Source organism: Halichoerus grypus, chromosome 2 (genome assembly GCF_964656455.1).
Source record: "Halichoerus grypus chromosome 2, mHalGry1.hap1.1, whole genome shotgun sequence".
Taxonomy (NCBI): domain Eukaryota; kingdom Metazoa; phylum Chordata; class Mammalia; order Carnivora; family Phocidae; genus Halichoerus; species Halichoerus grypus.
In genome coordinates this window covers 128,998,285-129,019,681 of record NC_135713.1, presented here as the reverse complement: position 1 = coordinate 129,019,681, position 21,397 = coordinate 128,998,285, and the positions used below count along the sequence as shown (strand labels likewise).

The 21,397-nt window shown below is 42.8% G+C and overlaps 1 protein-coding gene across 1 annotated transcript; it reads left to right on the top strand.

The window, feature by feature from the left end:
• Window positions 1–687: 687 nt before the first annotated feature.
• ISOC1 (isochorismatase domain containing 1) lies at window positions 688–17,096 on the top strand. The gene is made up of 5 exons (XM_036082060.2): window positions 688–1,080; window positions 10,670–10,789; window positions 10,895–11,098; window positions 12,726–12,842; window positions 16,850–17,096. The coding sequence occupies exons 1-5, from the start codon at window positions 778–780 to the stop codon at window positions 16,994–16,996; spliced, it is 891 nt and encodes a 296-aa protein (XP_035937953.1). The 5' UTR covers window positions 688–777; the 3' UTR covers window positions 16,997–17,096.
• The last annotated feature ends 4,301 nt before the right edge of the window (window positions 17,097–21,397 follow it).

The window sequence follows — 21,397 nt, the reverse complement described above, 5'->3', positions numbered from 1 at the left end:
ATGGTGTTCATAAGGCAGGGGATTACTTTATTTGACCTTATACTCACTTAAAAACAGAAAAACTCAGTTTGAATATAAAGTCTCGATTTTTACTCATAAACCTCTTTATATTTTGCAATTCCCAATCCAAGTTCTCCGTGAAATTGGGCTGAGATAAAGGGAGGCCAAGATCTCAAATTCACTCCTAGAGATACTGTATTCCATGGGACTGAAAAAATAGGAAATTCGGGGCCTCGGATGACCCTCCTAAGGAAACATTAGATTCTGCTGCTCTTCTTAGAGTCTCTATCAGTCCGACCTATCGGTTTTGACATTACTGCTGCCACCCCCGAAGAGGACTGCCCGCCTGTCTCCGCACAAGGCCAACAGGTAACCCGTCCCGGCAGATTCAGCCAGGCAGCCCTGGCTCCCCAAGCACTACGTAAACTCCCCGCGAACAGCGCTCTTTCGAAGGGGGGCGGAGCGCGGGCGAAGGGGCGGGGGCACACACCTCTCCCGCGCACTAGGCGCGCCCCGGGGCCGCCCAGACAGGTCCAGGTTGGAGGGGGCGGTCCCGGCGGCGGGCGCAGGCGCTGGCTCGCGCGCACTCCGGCCCCACCGCCCAGCCCTCCGCCGCTGTCCGCCCTCTGCGGGGCGGGGAAGGGCGCGCGAGCGGCAGCCGCCAGGGCCCGCCCCTTCGCCGTCCCGAGCGGGCGGGCGGCGCGGGGAGGCGGGGCCGCGGCGGCCGGCCCAGTCTGCGCCTCGCTGGCCTCGGAGCTGGCAGACGCTCGGGGGAACATGGCGGCGGCGGAGCTGGCTGTCCCGGCGCTCCCCAATAGCGGCGGCGCGGGGGCGCCGTCGGGCACGGTCCCCGTGCTCTTCTGCTTCTCGGTCTTCGCGCGGCCCTCGTCCGTGCCGCACGGCGCGGGCTACGAGCTGCTCATCCAGAAGTTCCTCAGCCTGTACGGCGACCAGATCGACATGCACCGCAAATTCGTGGTGCAGCTCTTCGCCGAGGAGTGGGGCCAGTACGTGGACCTGCCCAAGGGCTTCGCGGTGAGCGAGCGCTGCAAGGTCCGCCTCGTGCCGCTTCAGATCCAGGTGGGTCCCGCGGGAGGGCCGCGCGCCCCGCCACTGTTCCCGGTACCCGCGCGTCCCTGTCCCCGCCCCCGCCGCGCTCCTCAGGTGCCCCGCGCCGCCCTGGCGCCGGGCCCTGCGCGCCTCGCTGGCTTGGAAGGGCTGCGCCGCGATTGCAGTCCTCGGGGACGGCCCAGAGAATGGGCCAGTCCGAAGGTGACGGTCACCAGCTGTCGTCGCCCGAAGCGGGGGCGTGGGCCTCCCAGCGCGTCCGGGCGGGCGAGAACGCCCCCACGTGTGTGGTCCTCGACCGCCCGCATCCGCTTTGTGTGCCAGGAGCAAGTCCAGCCGCCTGCGTAACCCAAGGGCTGTGCGGTACTAACTGTGATTTTTTGTGGGAGTGCTGCCGAATGGGGTAAAGAGTTGACGCGGAGTGTTGGCCTAAGGGTTTGTTACCCGGAGTTGTGTTTACCACTTGCGGAAACACAAACTTCAGGAGTCAGACCTTTCCCGGCTCCTCTCCGCAGCTTGCAGTTCCTGGAGCTTAAGCCTCCCCTAACCTTAAGTGCGTAGCCTCGTCCTGGTAACTGGTTACTGAATCTGTTGATGATATATGCGTCGCCTTCGTTGAAAAAGTCATTTGACTCCAGGACTGTAATACCTTGTTAATTACCCAACTTCCGCTCCACCAGGATTTTCCGATGGTGCTGGCTGAGAAAGTTGTTGCACCTGAGGATTATTTTATAGCTTTTAGATATTTTTTTTTGAAGTCATGCACTAATAACTATGCGAGCCTGTCTCTTGTCCTTTTTACGCTCAGAGGCTTCACTGGAGGGTTTTTATTTTTGAAAAGAGAGGACATAAGGTATATTTTAGGTACTACACTATCAATTTTTCTTTCGTTGAGAAACTGATAAGCCATTTCTTCGGAAGACCAAACTGAAATTTGGGAATCAGGCTTAGAAGGCATTTTAATATTCAAGTGTCATATTTATCTTTTTTTGTTTTTGCGTGTCATATTCTTAAGATTGTTCTCTAGATTTTTTTTTTCCCCTAGCTGTAGTCAGCTAGCTGCAGAATTGATTTTGTTTCTTATCACCCCAGCACCCATGCCAGAAGCTTCCAAAGCAGATACTTTTACCTGGATAAATTTCCTGTGTTCAGAGGACAAAGGCTATGAGATTCCACTGTTTACCCCTGTGGGGATCCTAGAGGGATGATCTCTGATTCCCCAGAATTTGCTCTGTTTTCCATACAGAGAATTGTGAGAATCGTGGTGGGTAGGTGTTTACTAGCCCCCCATTTTTATGTCTTCCAGAGTTTTCATGGCTGACACCTCTCTGCAGCCTTCCTTGTCAGTGTATTTAGGTTATTGTTGCCAAAATACCCAAGAAGTTGGATGCACCTTTGACAAATCCATTAATAAAGGCCAGAATCCAGATTCTAACTGAGGAGGTCTGGAGCTGAACTGAAGATGCAGACTTCTTTGTGATGCATTTCCTGTAGTGGTTGGGAGGGAGGGTGGGCTATATCTAGTAAGATGTTGTCAAACTAGCTACCCCCCGCACCCCACATTTCTAAGTCTGTTTTAACCCCCCAAAGTTCACATTTATTTATTTTGAAACATTCAAGGCCTAGGTCTGCCAACTCTTTTTAATGAAACATTCTGGAAATTAATGATGTATATGTGTATACCTGAAATGTCCTGTACATTCTCAAAAGCCATTTTATAATTCAGGTGACTTGTGGCTTTTGCTTGGTATAGGAGATAACATTTTTTTTGGTGCTGATGTTTAAAATAATTATAATAATAGCACAACTCTGTTCCATCTTTTTAAAAATGTTATTTATAGCCCACTAAATAGCCCAAGAGTTCTTAAGAGTCTGTTATATAATACTTTAAATATTTTAAAGTTTTTAACAATATTTTTCTTTATATTATCTCCTTTTAGTAATCATAATACTATGACTTCTTCGGCCCGGTGCCTCCTCCAGCCATAAAATAAATGTGGAAGGCTACACACACTCCATATATATCCGTAAAGCTATGCTGATACTTATTTGTATGTATATATGTGTCTATATATATATATATATATATCCTTATGTGTGTATATACTCAGAAGTGAAAGGGAAGATAGTTGTTTTCATGAACGTTTTATTACACGTTTTTGGAACCTAGCTGTATGATCCTAGAGACATGGACATTTTATAGCTAAATGAGACCATAGAGTTCATCGCAAGAACATTTGAGTGGCAGCTTTAAGTGCCTGGCACGATGAATCCAAACATGGATAAGACCCCATTCTTGTTCCTTACCTGATAACCGAACTCTGATTTTGCAAAAGAGCGGAACATAGAGGAAATTTGCCCAAGGTTCTCTGGTAATGGGGGAGCATCAAGTCCTCCCTCGTAGCTGACTATAGCATTCATCTTCTCTCTTCGTGCTTAATGAAAATATCAAGCAGAATAGAGGACAGGCCACAAACTTGAACTTGTAATATTATTTGTTTGGCTGGTGTTCACTGTTCTTTGGAATCAATGCCTGTCACTTAGGAAGGCTCAAGATGGCCCATCAGTGAGGCCGTGCTCCTGGGGCACGATAGGCCCTTTCTCCCAGAGGCAGGGACAGAGAGCATAAGTTTGGCCCCATGTAGTCCACTGCTTAAATAATATAACTTGTTATTTCCTTGACCATAGAGCTTAGAGCCTCTAGGGCCCTGGCTCACATACTATATATTCTAGAGTATATTCTTAATTTACATAGGGGAGTGACTTTCTTTTCATGTTTGTTCTGTTACTGCTATGATCTTGTAAAACGCGGTGGTTTCCTGTGCCATACTTGTGCACCTGTGGTGGGTTAGCGGTTCTGTGGGGACCGATCGTTGAGACCCTCGGTGTCAGTATGGGACTTTGGAGTGTCGCCTTCTCTGAAATCATCTGTCACAGTGACCGAGCGTCTGCTGACAGCTCAGGTAGCTGAAGACAGCTCATGTTTTATGTGTCTTCGGCTTTGTCAGAATGCTTGAAGTCTGAGGCGTTTTGAGACGCAGAGGAAGAAAGGTAAATGAGAGGATTAAACGGTGGGCATTTGGGTCATTTTTATAACTTATAAGTTTTAATTTTTCCAAAGGCATTTCCCAAGTTTTTACTAACGGAAGCATTCAACCCTGCAAACTCCTGTACATTTGATATCCTACCACCACCAGTGTATTTTCCAGCTTGTCACCATGGAAGGCAGAGCCCGAACAGAAGAGAGGAAGAGGTGGACATGAGGAGGAGGATGCCAGTGAGGCCATTTTGCCTCCGGAGGAGGGAAGGCTCTGGCAGCTTCGTGTGGGGCGGGAGATAAGGACTTCCCTGGGAACGTTATTTTGACCTTTCCTGAGATGGTTAATTGGGAAGGGATTTGGCTCCAGCACCTTCACTTTCTTAGAGGTTTATTACTACTGTTATTATTTTTAACAGAGGGCATGACATTTACTAGCCAGAAGAGACCCCAGAGTTCATGGTGGGAAGGGAGAGAAGACAGGGTTTGGGAAGAAGAAGGAAAGGAATCTGTCCCCCCTTGGGCTCGCTGGTTTGAAGGTGGTGATTTCTGATTATGAAACCTTTACTGTGGGAGCACGTAGGAGGAGCAGATAGATAGTAATGCTCAGAAACAGTAGGAGCAGGCGGGACAGATCTCGGGGAGGTGAACAGTGTCAGGGCACTGAGAGGAAACATCTGGATCATGAGAGATGTGGTTGGTCTCTCCACCATTGGTTTGATGGGATTTTGTGTGTGTGTGTGTGTGTGTGTATGTGTGTGTGTAACTTCCAAAAAATTTAACATTTTAGATTACTGCACTGTATGCCTCTTTCCCCTTGTGGAGCCTACCTGTAAATAAGCTGTGTTTGAGTGTGGGAACTATGAATCTATTGATTGATTACATGAAGCCCATTGAAACCTTGAGGTAGCCCTCTGAGGTGGATACTGTTTTGTTGCTTTGTTACAGATTGAGACACTGCTGTTTGAAAATGTAAATGATTTGTCTGATTTCATGTGATTGAATTTAGGGAAATTGAGATTTGGTCTCAGATTCTAACGCCCACAGCTCTGCTGTGTAGGGAGCCTTGTAACCCCGGGGGAATCACGTCATAAAACTCTGTTTTAAGGGAGTCCATGTTGGAGCAAGGCCTTGCTGTAGCTGTGGTAATCACATTTCCTTGCAAATACTTGTGAGTGAAATAATGATATCCGACCGCCCTTCTGGACTCTCTCCTGAGCACATCATGCCTATCTTGTGACTCTCGTAGACTACCACAGTTTTGAACACATCCCACTTACAATTTGAAACTTTAATCATGCCTAAAGATACACAGTTTACTCACTGTAGTAGTTCGCGCTAGAAGGCTGTTATAACAAAGTACCACACCCTGAGTGGCTTCTACAACAGCAGTCTATTTCCGCACAGTCTGGAGGCTAGCAGTCAGGGTTGACTCCTTCTGAGGACCGTGAGGGAGAACCTCTTCCATGCTTCTCTCCTGGCTCTTGGTGGTTTGCTGGCGATCTTTGGCATTGCTTGGCATATAAACCCATCACCTTCATCGCTGCCTTCATGTTCCCAAGGCCTTCTCTGTCCAAATTGCCTCTTTTTATAAGGATGCTAGTCATGTTGGTGTCGGCACTCAGCCCTGCCCCAGTGTGACCTCATCTTGACTAATTATTTTTCAATGATTCTGTTTCCAAATAAGGTCACTTTCTGAGGTCCCAGGGGGTTAGGAATTCAACATACGGATTTTGGGGGACAGAATTCAACATGTAACACCGTGAATTGCTTTTATGGAAGAACAGAACTGGGGCACGGAAAGAGCATCACTGAGCAAGGCCAGCCTCCCTGTATGTGCTCGTCCTGAGTAACCAGGGACACTTAGCAGAGGAGGGACGCGTTCCTTGCAGATGGACAGCCACTGTTAGAAAATGGTCAGAACAGGGCGCCTGGGTGGCTCAGTTGGTTAAGCGACTGCCTTCGGCTCAGGTCATGATCCTGGAGTCCCAGGGTCGAGTCCCGCATCGGGCTCCCTGCTCAGCAGGGAGTCTGCTTCTCCCTCTGACCCTCCCCCCTCTCATGCTCTCTCTCTATCTCATTCTCTCTCTCAAATAAATAAATAAAATCTTTAAAAAAAAAAAAAAAGAAAAAGAAAATGGTCAGAACATAGGTGGTAGTGAAGAAAGGGAAATACTGTCATGATAACCAGAATAATGGGACTTGGGGGTGAAAAGTCTTTTGACTGTGAAATTTTTTTTTTTTTTTTTTTAAAGATTTTTATTTATTTATTTGAGAGAGAGAGAGAGTGCAAGAGGGGGTAGGGTTAGAGGGAGAAGCAGACTCCCCGCCGAGCAGGGAGCCCGATGTGGGACTCGATCCCGGGACTCCGGGATCATGACCTGAGCCGAAGGCAGTCGCTTAACCAACTGAGCCACCCAGGCGCCCTTGACTGTGAAATTTAAGGTCAGATTCCAGCTATGACATTTCTTAAGAAAGTGGACAAAAATTTATACTTGAAATTGATCTCTGAAACTCTTGCTTGAGGAGGCTATTGGCTCTGATCAGTTTTTTGTATTTAAATAGGTTTATTGAAATATGTATTATCTATGTGTGTGTATGTATAGAGATGTTTGTAGATACATAGGTATATGAAAGTGTGTATGCACACATATTTTTATATGTGATTTTTTTCATGTTTCTTGAATATGCAATGATCTGTAATTGCTGTTTTTTACTTGTGACGGCATTTGGGCAAGTGTACTTTTAATTGGTTATCTTGCAGTTAGAGCGTGTGTCCGAGCAGCATTTTTAGTTATCTACAAGGTTTGGGTTTAAGAGAAATTCATGACTGAAATTAAGAAGTCTCCGGATTTGGGGCGCCTGGGTGGCTCAGTCGTTAAGCGTCTGCCTTTGGCTCAGGTCATGATCCCGGGGCCCTGGGATCGAGCCCTGCATCAGGCTCTCTGCTCGGTGGGAAGCCTGCTTCTCCCTTTCCCACTGTTCTCTCTTGCTCGCTGTATCTCTCTGTCAAATAAATAAATAAAATCTTTAAAAAAAAAAAAAAAAAGTCTCCAGATTTTAGACTCAGGGTGTAATTTAATAACTTACTTGAATTCATGTGGATTTGGGGGTGAGTTGGTGGGACATGGTTAGAGTTTTTCAGGGTTGTTTTTTTGTTTGTTTTTTCTCCTTTTTATTGTAGCCTCAAAGCCTTCTTTTTGGCTTATCAATTATGCAGGTTATTCATAAAGTAGCATTTTTTTTCCCCAACTACCATAGTGTAGGGATACTTTTTTTGTTGTTTTCTTTAAAAAAAAAAAAAAAAGCTTTTAGTTTTAGCGCAGTGTTAGACTTACAGCAAAGTTGCAGAGATCGCTCAGAGAGATCCTGGATACTTGTACCAGTTTCCGCCCCTGACTAACATCTTACATTACTGGGCACAATGCTGGTCACAGCCAAGGAACCAGCATTGGTACATATGATTCTCTGAGCTCTACACTGTATTCACATTACACCAGTTTTTCCCGAGTGCCATTTTTCTCTTCTACAATCCATTCTTGGATGCTAATTATGTCTAGTTGTCATGTCTTTCTAGGCTCCCCTGGGCAATGACAGTTTTTCAGATTTGTATTGTTTTTGATGACATGATGGTTTTGACGAGTATTGGTCAGATATTTTGGTAGAATGTACCTCGGTTTTGGTTTATCTGATGTTTTTCTCATGCTTCAAATGGGGTTGTGGGATTTTGAGAGGCAGATCGTGAAGGTCGTTCTCATCACGTTTTTTCAAGATGGTACGCTATCAGTGTGGCATCACTGATTATCTCGGTTTTGATCACCCGGCTGAGGCAGTGTCTGCCAGGTTTTCCCACTGTCAATAGTCACCTGACCCCCTCTGTATTCTACTTTGAGGAAGCAAATTACTTCATGCCACATCCAAGGGGATGTCAGGAGTTTGACTCTGTCTTACAGAGAGGAGGATATCTGGGCATTTTTGATTCACTAAATTATAACCAGTCATCTCTGCACAAAAACATGCCTTGTCACATTATCTCTGTCGTTTCTGTTTGCTGAAGGTTAATAGATGAGTTCCTGTACTAAAAGGGTTTTGCAAGGTGGTGAGGATTTTATGGCAGCATTTTCTGACGTCCTCAGTCTGTGTCTACTATGACGTATATCTGATATGGCCCCCTGCCCAGAACAGGAGACCTCACAGCTGAAAGGAGGTAGGAACAGAAACCCCAGGAGACCACAACTATGAATATTTAGGGTTTCTGGGTAGGTAAGGCTTTATTCCTTTAAGTATCCCAATAGTAAATATTTTGGCCATTTCAATATCGTGGTCCTGAAGTATTATATAATTTAACATTTTCTTATTGAGTGTGCTAAAATGATGTCCCAATTTATAAGTTATATACATACTTCTCCACTAGAAGTCTAGATGTGGAACTAGTTGAGTTTTGATCTTTCAGTGTATTTTGAATCTTGTCTCTGTCATCTATCATTTCTTGCCGATACCAGTTTGCCTATCTCCAGCAGCTTCCGTTCTGATTTGCTGTTTATAACCTTCTGTGAATTTAGGGTCAGGATGACTGAACTTGTTAGGAATGCATACTGAGTTTGTCCATTATCTGAGATGAGATCTGCAAGCTGGAGATAAAGCAGCTATGAGCCCTAAGTATGATAATGGTTGGCCATCCGGCACACTTACTTTGGTTTACTTGGCCTGCTTACTGCTTTCACTGCTGTGGAATGACGAGAATGGCTGAGTTGCATTGCTCTAATTTGAAACTGACCAGTTGCAGGTAAACCACATTCCGTCATGTGCCCTAAACACATTGTGGGTGTCTAGGGACCCACTTAGACTTTGAGCCCTTTGATCCAAAATTTAATTTTTCCTGAGAATTTAAAATACCTATTTATAAATAGTAATTGGTTTTAAAAAATTGTGTCCTAGGTACTTATATATACATGCTCACTGTTTTGGAAAATGATACTTGCATTAAAAATTTAAGGGAGCAAACAGTTAAAGATAGAATATATAATTTAAGATGCTTGGATATTTATTTTAATCATACTTTATTGGCAAAGTAGGGAAACCCTATGCATAGTGTTAGAATTACAGATGGCACTCCCATTCTGCCATGAACTTGGTCTGTAGAGTTCACACCGAAGGGAGATGGGTACCAGAGCACCTAGATAAGAAAGTACAAACTCACTGGAAGGATAAAAGATTCCTTTTAATGATTCACTTAATTCCTGTGGTGACTGTTTCCTGAGAGTAGCCCTCAGTAGTAGGGTCTGTAGGGAGGGTCTAGGGCCAGGCTGGTGGGGAAGCCACCACCATGTAATAGGGACACAGGTTTCTCTAGAAAATTATTAACAGCTATTATCCATGGGTGGTTTTAGGGCAAAATGGGAAAGTTAGAGGGGAGATCTAAGGGCTGGCTAGTAAGAGGAGGGGCGTGGGTTCATTCAGGACTGGACTGCTTCCTCTACAGTGCTTTCTGAAATTTGAGAAGGTAAGAAGAAAAGCATCATGGACCTTTAAGAATCCATGAGTGACATGAAATTCTTAACATTCACCAGTGGTTTTCACTTCTTTTGTAGATTCATACTGGGCCCAAGTTGTTCCTGTAGAGCGACTCTGGCAATTAATTAAAGCTGGGTAATCTAATGCCTGTTTTTAACGTTAATTCATTAATTTCCTGATGGTGATGAATATGTTGAAGAATGCAGGTGTCCAATTTATGTCTGTCCATTGAACAGTGGTGATGTGCCTGGCATCATTTCATTGCATTTCTTTCTTGAACTCTGAGAGAAGTTATTCCTGAGAACAGCATCTTAATATTTCTGTCTTGATGACAGAGCGATTCTGGATTTGTTTCTGTTTTTTCAGTGTTATGTTCCATAGTCTCTGCTACAGATTATTTTCAGGATTACTTTTCGTACTTGTAAGCAGTGCCATCATCAAACTTAGTTGTTCACTATTGTAACATTTTTTTCTAATTATAAAAGCAATGCATATTTTTAAATAACATTTGGGAGGGTTTTTAAGTAGCATTTGGAGAAGGTAAGAAACGTATAAAGAAAAAATATTACCAGCACCCATAACTGTGTAACTACTTGTTAATACTTTCATATATTTGCTTCTGGCTTCTATTTATATTTTTACATGATTGAGATACTGTTGAACTGTGCTCTCTTTTTAAAATTAACATTAGATCATGAGTATTTCTTCATAGGTGGTTCAAATATTTTGAACACTTATTTTCATATGTTATTTTAGTTCTCTAAAAAAATGTTTTATCATGGGACTGTGTTAAAATTTGTGAAATCATTTCTGTATTGTTGGTCCTTGATTTATTTCTCATTTTCACTGTTAAAAGCAATTCAGTCAACATCTTTGTGGATAACTTTTTTTTTTTTTCTGTAATTCGGATCTCTTCTTTTGGATAATAGTTGTAGAAATTGACTTACTGGGTCAAACAGTAGGAACACTTTTCTCCTTTATTGACCTCCACTGAAAATAAATGTCGTTGTATAACGAGTGCCAAATCCTTCTTTTTTCTTTTCTCCTCAGCTCACCACCCTGGGAAATCTTACACCTTCAAGCACTGTGTTTTTCTGCTGTGATATGCAGGAACGATTCAGACCAGCCATCAAATATTTTGGGGATATTATTAGTGTGGGACAAAGATTGGTATGTTTGCTTGTTTATTTTTTCCAATTTCCTGAAGCATGATATACATGTATATATTTACAGATATGTATATTGCTAATTATCTTTGGTTTTTGTTTTTTCCAGTTACAAGGGGCCCGAATGTTAGGAATTCCAGTTATTGTAACAGAACAGTACCCTAAAGGTCTTGGAAGCACCGTTCAAGAAATTGATCTAACAGGTGTAAAACTCGTCCTTCCAAAGACCAAGTTTTCAATGGTAGTACCAGAAGTAGAAGCAGCGTTAGCTGAGATTCCTGGAGTCCGGAGTGTTGTATTATTTGGAGTAGAAGTAAGTGCCTATTGTTATGTTTGGGATACAATAGCATTTGTAGAAGAACTTGGTTATTTTGACAGTGCAATTTTATATATAGACTAGGTGGTAGGTGATAGTAATGATGAAAAACATCCACCCTTTATTGAGTGTTGACTCTTTGCATGGCAGTGATCTGTATCTCTTCATTCATTTAACACTCCCAGTGACTTTCTGAGCCAATTAAGTACTTTTGGTCTCCCCCTGTTACAGATGAGGAAACTAAAACACACATGCTATACAATTTGCTTGAGGCATGTAGCTGGTTAAGGGATGGAGTTGGATTTGAATCTAGGCTGATCAATTCTTGGGCCTTTGCTTTTAACTACTACTTTTGGGGCACATTTTCATCAGAGGCGTTATTTTTATTTATGTGTTGTAGGATTTCACCTTGGTCATATTTTTGCTGTAGAAAAACCTTAGAAGTCATGTAGTTCATTGTCCTTTATGCTTAAATCACTGACATATCTTTTTAAAAAATACTCATGGATTCCTCATGCTGATTAAAATGATTTTTGTTGATCTCTTTTTTTGCATATGTATAAACAAGATATATGTATTTATTCATAGCATTTAAACAGCTATTGAATTACATTTAAGAATTATGGAAAAAATCATAAATACAATGAAATCCAAATAGTATTAATTTAATATACCTATGATGGTAGGTTTTATACAGTAGGTTTTAAGAGTAGAAAGATGCAGCCTTAGGTTTAGGTGTGCATTAAATATTTTTGTATCTTGACTTCAATAATGATAATATAGAGGAAGCCTGTTTATGTAAATATGTCATGCCAAATATTGTCGCTGACTTGGGCACTTTTTTTGCTCATTCATCATTATTAGACCTCATGCCTAATCAAAATCATCTTTGAACACTCCTCCAGTGCCAATTTTAATGGCATGTCAGTTGATAATTCTCCAAAGCTCACTCGTCACACGCACATAAGGTTGGCATCCTGGTATGATTGAAATGTGCTTTCATTGCTTATATAACGGAGCTCTTGTCGGGCATGGTTTTGCTCTGTATTCTCTGCTAATGAATTGTTACAAGTTAGTACCTACAAAGATGGAATCTCTATAATACATCTGCTTGTGCTGTATACTGGATATTTTTTGCCTTTGTCACTTGTTATTTTTAACTTGGCCTACCTTTACTACTGGATACCTCGTACCAACTTAGTTTTTCTACTTGTTTCTCCGTCTCCAGTACTGCTGACTCATTCTTTGTGTTAGGCACTCAGAGTGAGTTCAGAAATAAACCAACCGCGAGTGGCATCAAAATGGAGTGGTAGTAGTCAGCCCTAGGAAGGTCATCAGATGACAGATGAAAATCTTTTTAAAAAAATTCTCATGGAGCTCCAAGAATATGTTCGAGGATCCTAGTATGAGGAAGCGTGATGTAATCCAATTTCTGACTTTACAGTGAGGAAACCAAAGCCTGAGATGCTGTTTATTTTCAAGATCACCTAGCAAATTAGAGGCAAAATCAGATGTAGGACGAGGTCATGAGAACTGTAGTGCTTTTTCTTCCTTTATCGTGTTGTTGCATGTTTGTAAAATGTGTGACTGCATTATTACATAGGATTTTTAATTTTCCTCCTAGACTCATGTGTGCATCCAGCAAACAGCTCTGGAGCTAGTTGGCCGAGGTATTGAGGTTCATATTGTTGCTGATGCCACCTCATCGAGAAGCATGATGGATCGGGTGTTTGCTCTTGAGGTAATTGTCCTGCTTGAAAATAAATAATTTATCAACGTTTCCCAGTTAATTCGAAGAATCATGAATACTTCATAGCAATGAAAGAGTGACATCTTCAATTTTAGTTTCTTCTAACAACATCAGACTCATCGACTTCCAGAGTCTTGATGGTGCGCTGACCGCCCTTTGAGGTCTTGCCACTAAATCTTGTTTCATATCCTCTGTCTCCTCAGATCTAGATTTCTGGTGACACCAAAAGCTCTTGTACATCTTTCCTCATAACTTTGCTATAGTTTGATGCATGAACTTGTAAGAGGCATTCTGGTAAGCTTAATCTGCATCATTGAGAGATTTGCAAATCAGAAACAGCCCACCTAGGTTGAACTCAGCCCAGCCCTAGGGCATGGTGGGCCTAAGACTGGTTCAGCCTCTGTTGGGTTTCCTCGGACTTGAATTTCTGGGCATGGGAGGTGTGTGAGTGCCCGTGGATGCCACTCACACACAGTGTTTCTTGGCTGTCTGCCCCAGAGGGTCAGGGTGGACCACGGTCAGGGAATCAGAGATGTTTTGTCAGTTTTGCTTAACAGTACTCTTTCATAAGCGTTTTCTCTTCCAAGACTGTTGAAAAGCAAACTACCACATAATCCTTTGAAACAGGTCACTCCATATTGTGGATTGTTGTTTCTCTCACATTTAATTCTAGTTCTGTAATAATTTTAGCATGTCCATGTGGATTGAGTTGGCATGTTCTTTAACTGATGATTTTTACTGAGAATGGGAGATACAGATATTTTTGTCGTTGTTGTTGAGATCCTCCGGTGTTCAGGCCCAAGCTGGCCTATGAACCACTTTCTCTGTTGGACTGCAGAGTCATCGCGTTAGCCGAGAGCGTTCCCAGGGGTGTTGAGGTAGAGCACATGAGAGCGTCAGAGGCCAGGAAGGAGCAAAGTCAGTGCAGAGGGCCGATGCGGAAGCAAGTCTGGGCTTGGCAGCAGCAGTTTCTTTAAGGCCCTGGTTGGCCGTCCCTTCTCTAGGAAGGCTGAGCTCCAGAACTTGAAGTGTTTCCACGGAAGTGGAAAACTAAAAACATCCAAAAATAACAATAATCTTGCTTATAAAGAAATCGCAAGGACTTTTGTCCTCCGATCAAATCAGTTTTTGAGACATGTCTTTATTATGGCATTTATTACAGAAAATTATGATGGTTGGCACTTCTGTCTTCTCCTAAGACTGGGAATAAAAACATGGTGAACCTCTTTACCGCCTGACACTCTTTGAGAAGTAGTCTGACCTCAGTGATTAGGAGTCCAGACCCGGGAGGGATAACACGGGTTTGAACGCAGGTCTTAATTTTCGATGGAGGTGTTGTAGTCTGTACCTGAGGTATTGGGAGAAAGGTTAGTTTTTTTTTTTCTCTTACTGTAGGACTTTGAAAGTTAAAGAGCAATCTGGCCAGCTCGCCTTCCCTCTTCCTTTAGAACATAGCTACTCACGGAATTCCTGAGACTACCCATATTGCCTGTTGAGATTAATATACTAATAAGATTTTAGTTACTATTACTGAAACTTCAGTGCTGGGGTTTGTGGCATGTGCTTTCTTCAACAGAATATTTTGAGCACCGACCATTTGTCAGGCATTGTTTTTTCCAACTAGTAATTGTAGAGTAAATGTAGAATAAAATAGAATGAAACCCTCTCTGGAACTTGATACCCTTGGACTTGTGGGGGTGCGGGGGGTGTTCATGTTGATGGGAAATTTACTGGGTTTAGGTTTTTTTTTTTCCCCCTTTGCCCTCTCTGAAAGCCTCGTGGCTTTGTGCCCTTGCATTTTGAGGTTTGTGGGTCAGAGTAACTTTGCCTTTGGCCTTGCTGGACTGATTTTGTGAGTGTAGGGGATGGACTTGGGAAGCCGACGAAGCTCTATACCTGTGTGCATTAAAGAGCCACTGTTTGAAGTTTTCACCTCATTTTCAGCCAGGAGAGAACGAGAATTTGGGAGCAGGGCTGTAGGTGTCCTAATAGCGCACGTGAGTGTGCACAAACCTGCCCGTCTACAGAAGCTGTTGCTTTTCTCTTTCTGCCCAGTCACCTTTCAGTTTGGGGTTGGCAGATACCGTGGGAAGGTGCGGGAGGCTGTTTGGAAAACTTTGCATGTTGCTGAGCCGCGCCTTCTGCTTACACAGGTTTTTGGCTTCATTTTTTTTTTTTTTTTTGAATCCAGTCACCCTTGGCCATAGCTCCGTCTTGAAGCTACGGAATGCTGCGTTGGTGTCAGGTGACTAGGATGTGTCTCTGTGCCTCGAGCATCCCAGCCTCCCTCTGCCCTGGTGACCCAACTCTCAGCCTCACCGAGGAGTGTTGGCCTGGAGTCAACCAGACTGTGGTCAGCGGAGCACTGGGGAATGCTGGTGTTTTGGGGGTCATCAGCTTTCTTCCTTAGACCTGGGAACAGTTCTCTGTCCTTCCTGCCTCACGAAGGACCTAGAAAGATGAGCGAGAACTGACCTCTGTCGGCACTTTTGCACGTATCAGGCACTTTCACAGACACTGCAAGTGTGTGATTGAGAATCAGAGTGACTCATTGAGAGTCCCCCGATTGAACCGCGGGCGGGGAGGGAGGCCGGGCCGGGCCTCCAGCTGGTGAGCGCGGGAGCCGCGTTTGACACCTGACAGCTGAGCTGCAGCTAGTCTTACGTTTGCCCCCTGCTCTTCTCTGGGAGGGAAGCACACGGTCCTGGAGATTTCTAAAGGTTTTGATAGGATCGTCAGAAGTGGACTAAAAGGAGGACTTTAGTTTCCAGAAGTCTTTAGAAAACTCGCTTTCGGGTATTTGTCCCCAACATAAAGGGTACCAGCATGCTTGGGTTTTTTTCTCCCTCTTTCCTGCGTAATCCTGCTTGAGCGTTCTGGTCAGCTGCTCTGCCTGCTCTTCTGCACGTTCTCCTGGGCTGGGGTCCACACTGGCTTCCCAGGAAGTGGGCTCTGGCTTCTCCCTCCTGCGTGCTTGGGCACAAAAAGGGAGAGTTTGCTCTGCCCGTGGGAAGGTTGGGCCTGCGCATCCGCAAGTGTCTGAAGGCGTCACCTTCACTCTACGAGGATGTTCTGGCTCTTGTCCTGACTCCTCCTTCATGAGGAATGACTGCTCCGGGTCTTTTCCTCTGGCCTGCCTAGGAATTGTGTCTAACCACCTGTCTTCCATGGTTCTTAGAGCTGATGGTTCTTGGGACAGCAGTTGGCCGGGTTTTTCCCTATGGTTTCTGGTAATAGAGACAGCCAGAAAAGACATCTCTTAACTCCAGAATTCTCTCTCATTCCCTTCTCTGCCCCTCTCCTGCTTGTTCTCGACTTTGTCTTCTTTGCCCTCCTCTCTCCATCCTTCCCTCCTTGAGACTTCTGTCCTTGCTTCTCTATTACAGTTCCACTGGGGCGATTTGGCAAGGACCTTCTTTGACCTGTCAGCGAAACTTTAAATTTTATGCTCTTGTTTCGTGATTCTGAAGTTTATGGTGGTGGCGGTGCTGGTGGGTCTGTTATCAGCCCAGGGGCACATTCTCACACGTGTGCCCCTGAGGCTCTCCTACCACCAGTCATTTCTTACTTAGGAGAAGGACACACATCGCTGTATATCAGATGTATGTCAGATGTTTGGAGACAGAAAAAGGAAATCAAAGAGCATTGTTTTACACTCATAGTCTTGATTTCCCTTCTGTCCCTGGCACTTAGAAGTCATAATATTAGCTTCATGTTTTCTTTTGCTTATTTCTAGTCCGTATTACTGATATCGAGAATAATCATAATGGGTTTGTGGTGTGACTAGTTTGAAATCTGTCCCCATCACTGGATTTGATGGTCTGGCTAAGGACCATGGTTTTTACACATGATCTTAGCCACAAGGCTAAGAAGCGACTGGACCATGGTTTTAGTAGAAGACACTAATTATTGTGACCCGCCATAGCTTTTGCTATTGTAATACAGTGTTCCTTGTCATGCTCATTTCTTGATTTGTCCTTTTTTTTTTTTTTTTAAAGCGTCTTGCTCGAACCGGGATCATAGTGACCACGAGCGAGGCCGTTCTGCTGCAGCTGCTGGCAGATAAAGACCATCCAAAATTCAAGGAAATTCAGAATTTAATTAAGGCGTGTGCTCCAGAGTCAGGCCTGCTTTCCAAAGTATAAGGACATTTGAAGGACTGGTATGGTACTCACCATCAGGTGACAGGACTGTAAGCCCACACTAGCTCTTGTCTCTACTAGAATTAAAATGTTAAAGTCAAAACTTGGCTCCTTTTTTGCGCCTCTTAGTCAAACATAACCAGTTAGACCATTTGGGTGCCAGCATTTAGTTACAAATGTCAAAGGCTTCAGGTGCTGCCTATCTTCTTCTTCTTCTTCTAATTCTTCTTTTTTTTTTGTTAATGTGCTTTTATTTATTAAAAAATATTATAATGGAGGTGTCTGTTTTGTGTATACTGTATCCACTGGTCATTTTTTTTTTTTTTAAAGATTTTATTTATTTATTTGAGAGAGAGAGAATGAGAGAGAGCACATGAGAGGGGGGAGGGTCAGAGGGAGAAGCAGACTCCCCGCTGAGCAGGGAGCCCGATGTGGGACTCAATCCCGGGACTCCAGGATCATGACCTGAGCCAAAGGCAGTCGCTTAACCAACTGAGCCACCCAGGCGCCCGCCACTGGTCATTATTTTTTAAAGTGAATACTCTCGTGATGTTTTCTTAAATTGTGCACTGTAAAAAAAAAAAAAAAATGTACCGGTAATGGTTTGACTTCCGTAGTATTGTTAAGATGTCTGTTGTGGTATGGACTCAGTGCTTTTACTTTACAAGTAGATTGAAATAGGATTATTAGGTGAGAATTTCAAACAGGCCTGTGGATCATGCTACCCTTTCCTTCACAATGCAGTCAACTACTTGAGTGAGTTGCATTGATCTAACCAAACAAATGTATATTGAATAATTATATGTCTTTCTTGACGTTGCTAATTTTCTTATTCTAGTTGCCGTCACTCATTCTCTGTTAATGTTCTCTCTCTCTCTTTTTTTAGCAGAATCTTTTACTTAGAAATACTCATTGGGCCATTCTTTGTTTTAATTTTGCAAACAGAATGGTTTGCAATGTTATAAAATTAGTGGAGAGCTGTTTTAAATTTTTTACTTTGGCCAAATGTGTTTGCGACAGTGTTGAATACATCTTCTAATATGCACCAGATTTAGCAAAGAGTTACAGGTTGGATAAAATGGAGTTTTCAAACGTCCATATTCTTATTTGGTTTTTTCTCTACCTACCCTCCAAATATTATAGTTAATGCAAAGGCTTGAGTCATGATTTGATCGTGTTAATTTTGTAGTCATTGCTACCCTTCAATAAATTTATTTTCTTTAAAAACTTATAAGACGGTTCTAAAACTTTTTTTTATATTATGTGAAATATGGAACATTGCTGTCTTTTATATTAAAGTAATTAAAGAAAATGTATTCTGTGAATGAAATTATTTTGTCCCCCACAACATGGCTTTGTAAGTACTCTGCCAGGAATTCTAATACTTATTTCAAGGTGTAAAACTTTTGACATGTAAAATCTCTCAACCAAAGGGAATTTTCAAAGGAAGCTCCTTTGCAGGTGGGGCAAATGGATTTTACTGAAGGGCCATGTCATTATTTAAGAGCAGTAGAAATGTTTATTTCTTTGGTCGGCGGTAACCGACAGCAGCCAGTGATCTTGTGTGTGCAGTTGAGTATTTTCTTCCCCAGCAAATTTGGGTGTCAAAAAAAAGAATCAGAGATTTCTCCACGTTTTAAAATAGTTTTTAAAAGAACTTCAACCTAGTGCTCCTCAAACTTTAATATGAATGCAGTTCACCTGGGGATCTTGTTAAACTGCTGGCTCTGGTTCAGTAGGTGTGCCCAAGGGCCTGACATTTTGCGTTTCCAAATAAAAACGCCACTTTGCACCGGGGCTGCTCAGAAGGGACCACATTTTGAATAGCAAGGATTTAAGTAACAACACCTGTTTCCCTCCCCTGCATGCACGCCCTTCATACCACCACAGTGAAGCCTTGTCAGAGCTGAAACCCATTCCCTGACCCCCAGGTTAGCTTCCTATGACTACCGTAAGAAATTACCACAAACTTAGTGGCTCGACACAACATAAACTTAGTATCTTACAGTTTTGTAGGTTAGAAACCTGAAATGGGTATCACTGGGCTAAAACCCATCTTTCCCACTAGATTGTCAGCTCTTTGAAAGCGGGACCTGTGCAGTTTCTACACTCATTCTGGAAACATTTTGAGAACCTGCTAAGTTCTAAACGTTGTGCTGTGTGCTGAGGATAAAAAGATGCTCCTAGGAAACTTCTGGTCTGGTACAAAGTCAGATATATCATAACCTCTCAGCAAATGTAAATTGAAATAGGTTATGTCAAAAGTTCAGGAATGTCAATAAACCAAAGTTCAGAAGAATATAATTGGGAATTCTGGCTTCTCCCTTCTTTTCACAGATCATGCAAAGTAAGGTGACATGGCCTTATTATTATGAGAAGACTGAATTGATTTTAATACATTAGGCTTTGAGTTGGGAAGTGCCTACAATTTTGTAGGATTACAGTATTCTTTTAACTGGTGGAAATAAAGAAGTTAAGCACTGAAGCAGAAGAGTAGTCCCGTGTTGAGGGGTTAGGAACAGGATTAAGATGCTTCATTTATTGAAATGTAAAAACATGTGCAGAACTTTAAAATTAAAAGAAATAAAAGTGATAACTTACTCCAAGCAGGAAACAAAATACCTTGTTAATATCCATTTAAATATCACATTTCTCTAATTGGAATATTTGACAAGTTGATGTTTGGATAAATATGACTCGAGCTGGCTGGAACTTGAAAGATCATGATCTCAAAGGTGCGATTCAGCTCTAAAATTCTAACATGTTTTTTTTTTTTTTTTCTGACATGGTTTTATGTTACAAATGTGGCCAGCGAGACCCTGAGATAAATGCCTTTTCTAAACATGCATGTATGGTTAAAAGTGTAGCAGAACGAGGACCAGATTTCTTGGCACATTGTCTTGTACTTCCTGACATCGGTGGTTCATGCTGTGAAGATGATCAGAAGGAAAGGAGAGAACAATGAAAAAGAAGCATGTTACAGTTTGTAGAACAGCACAGCCGTTGACATTAGCAAAACCGATGGGATATTCCCTGTGCTCATAGCTCTCCCTGGGCCCGCAGTCTTCAATCTAGTCTTCTTTCTCTCCGGACGGCTTTCTAACTAATTCGGGAGGATGGCTGGTAATATGGAAATTATTTGCATTGTTAAATAACTACAAATCAATATTTTCACATCATTAATGCTTCCTTAATCCTCCACGGAGCCTAATTGTCAACGACTAACCTTTGATTAAAAAGAATTTAAAAATCACTAGGATACCATAATGAGAATTATCAGTTACTTAGATGAGATGGAAACGGATTTTTAAAAGAATTGCAATTGGCTTTAAGAATGCTTATTTCCACGTTGCTTTTCTTCATCAGTTAGGTCTGAACAGATATCAAGAAAGTTTATATTTTTAGAAGAGATTAAAATCCAAAATGGTAGTTCAGTAAAAACAACCTAGTAATTCCTATTGAATAGACTATAATCCCGATTTGCCGGCCATAGGAAACACAATTCCGAAATGGCTCCTAAAGTTCCCACTGTGGTGTGGGAACGTGCGCAGTCTCCGGATCCCAGGTAGGCAATTAAACCCCCCCGTGTCAGTAAAGCAGGAGAGTGGATTTGCTCAGGTGATTCAAGTTTCAAATCAGTGCACCTTAAGATAGACTGGCTTGGTGGCTTGTATTTAATGAGGGGAGATTTTAAAAGGGACTGGTCTTCTTCCTGAGCAAAGAGATCCCCCATTCCCTGGGGGAGGGGGGCCCTCTGCTGCTGTCTTTGAAGATGGAGGGGATTGCAAGCCTCAGAATGCTGGTGGTTGGCAAAGAAACGAGGACCTCAGTTGTACAAGCACAAAGAGCTGAATTCAGCAAACAACATGAGTAGAGTTTGGAAGAATATTCTCCAGAAGCTGCAGAGAAGAACGGGGTCTGGCTGACATCTTGATTTCTGCCTTGAGAGATCCTGAGCAGGTAATGCAACCACAGTGTACCCGGACTTCTACCTACAGAACTGGGAGGTAATACATTTCTTTTAAGTCACTACACTTGCGAGAATTGGTTACACAGCAATGGGGAGCTAATATATTTTGCTTTTATTTATTTTTGTAATTTGTAATCATGTTTCCCTGAAGAAAAGGAGGAAGGAAGTAAGTGGGATGCTGTCAAGAGAATAAAATAATGTCTATGTTTTACATTCCAATGAGCTCTTATTAATTTGTTTGCAGAAAAGTGGGCCAGGGAGGGAAAATGTATGTCCTCTAGTCTATTATGTTAATACTGCATTTTTCCTTGTCCTCTTGGCTTTTTGTATTTTTCAATGCAGCAATCGTTAGTTGCACAGTATGTTTTACTACGGAACTCTAAAAGTCACTAGGCTTTAGATTCGTTCATTGTTCTTGCAGCTGCTTCCTTGTT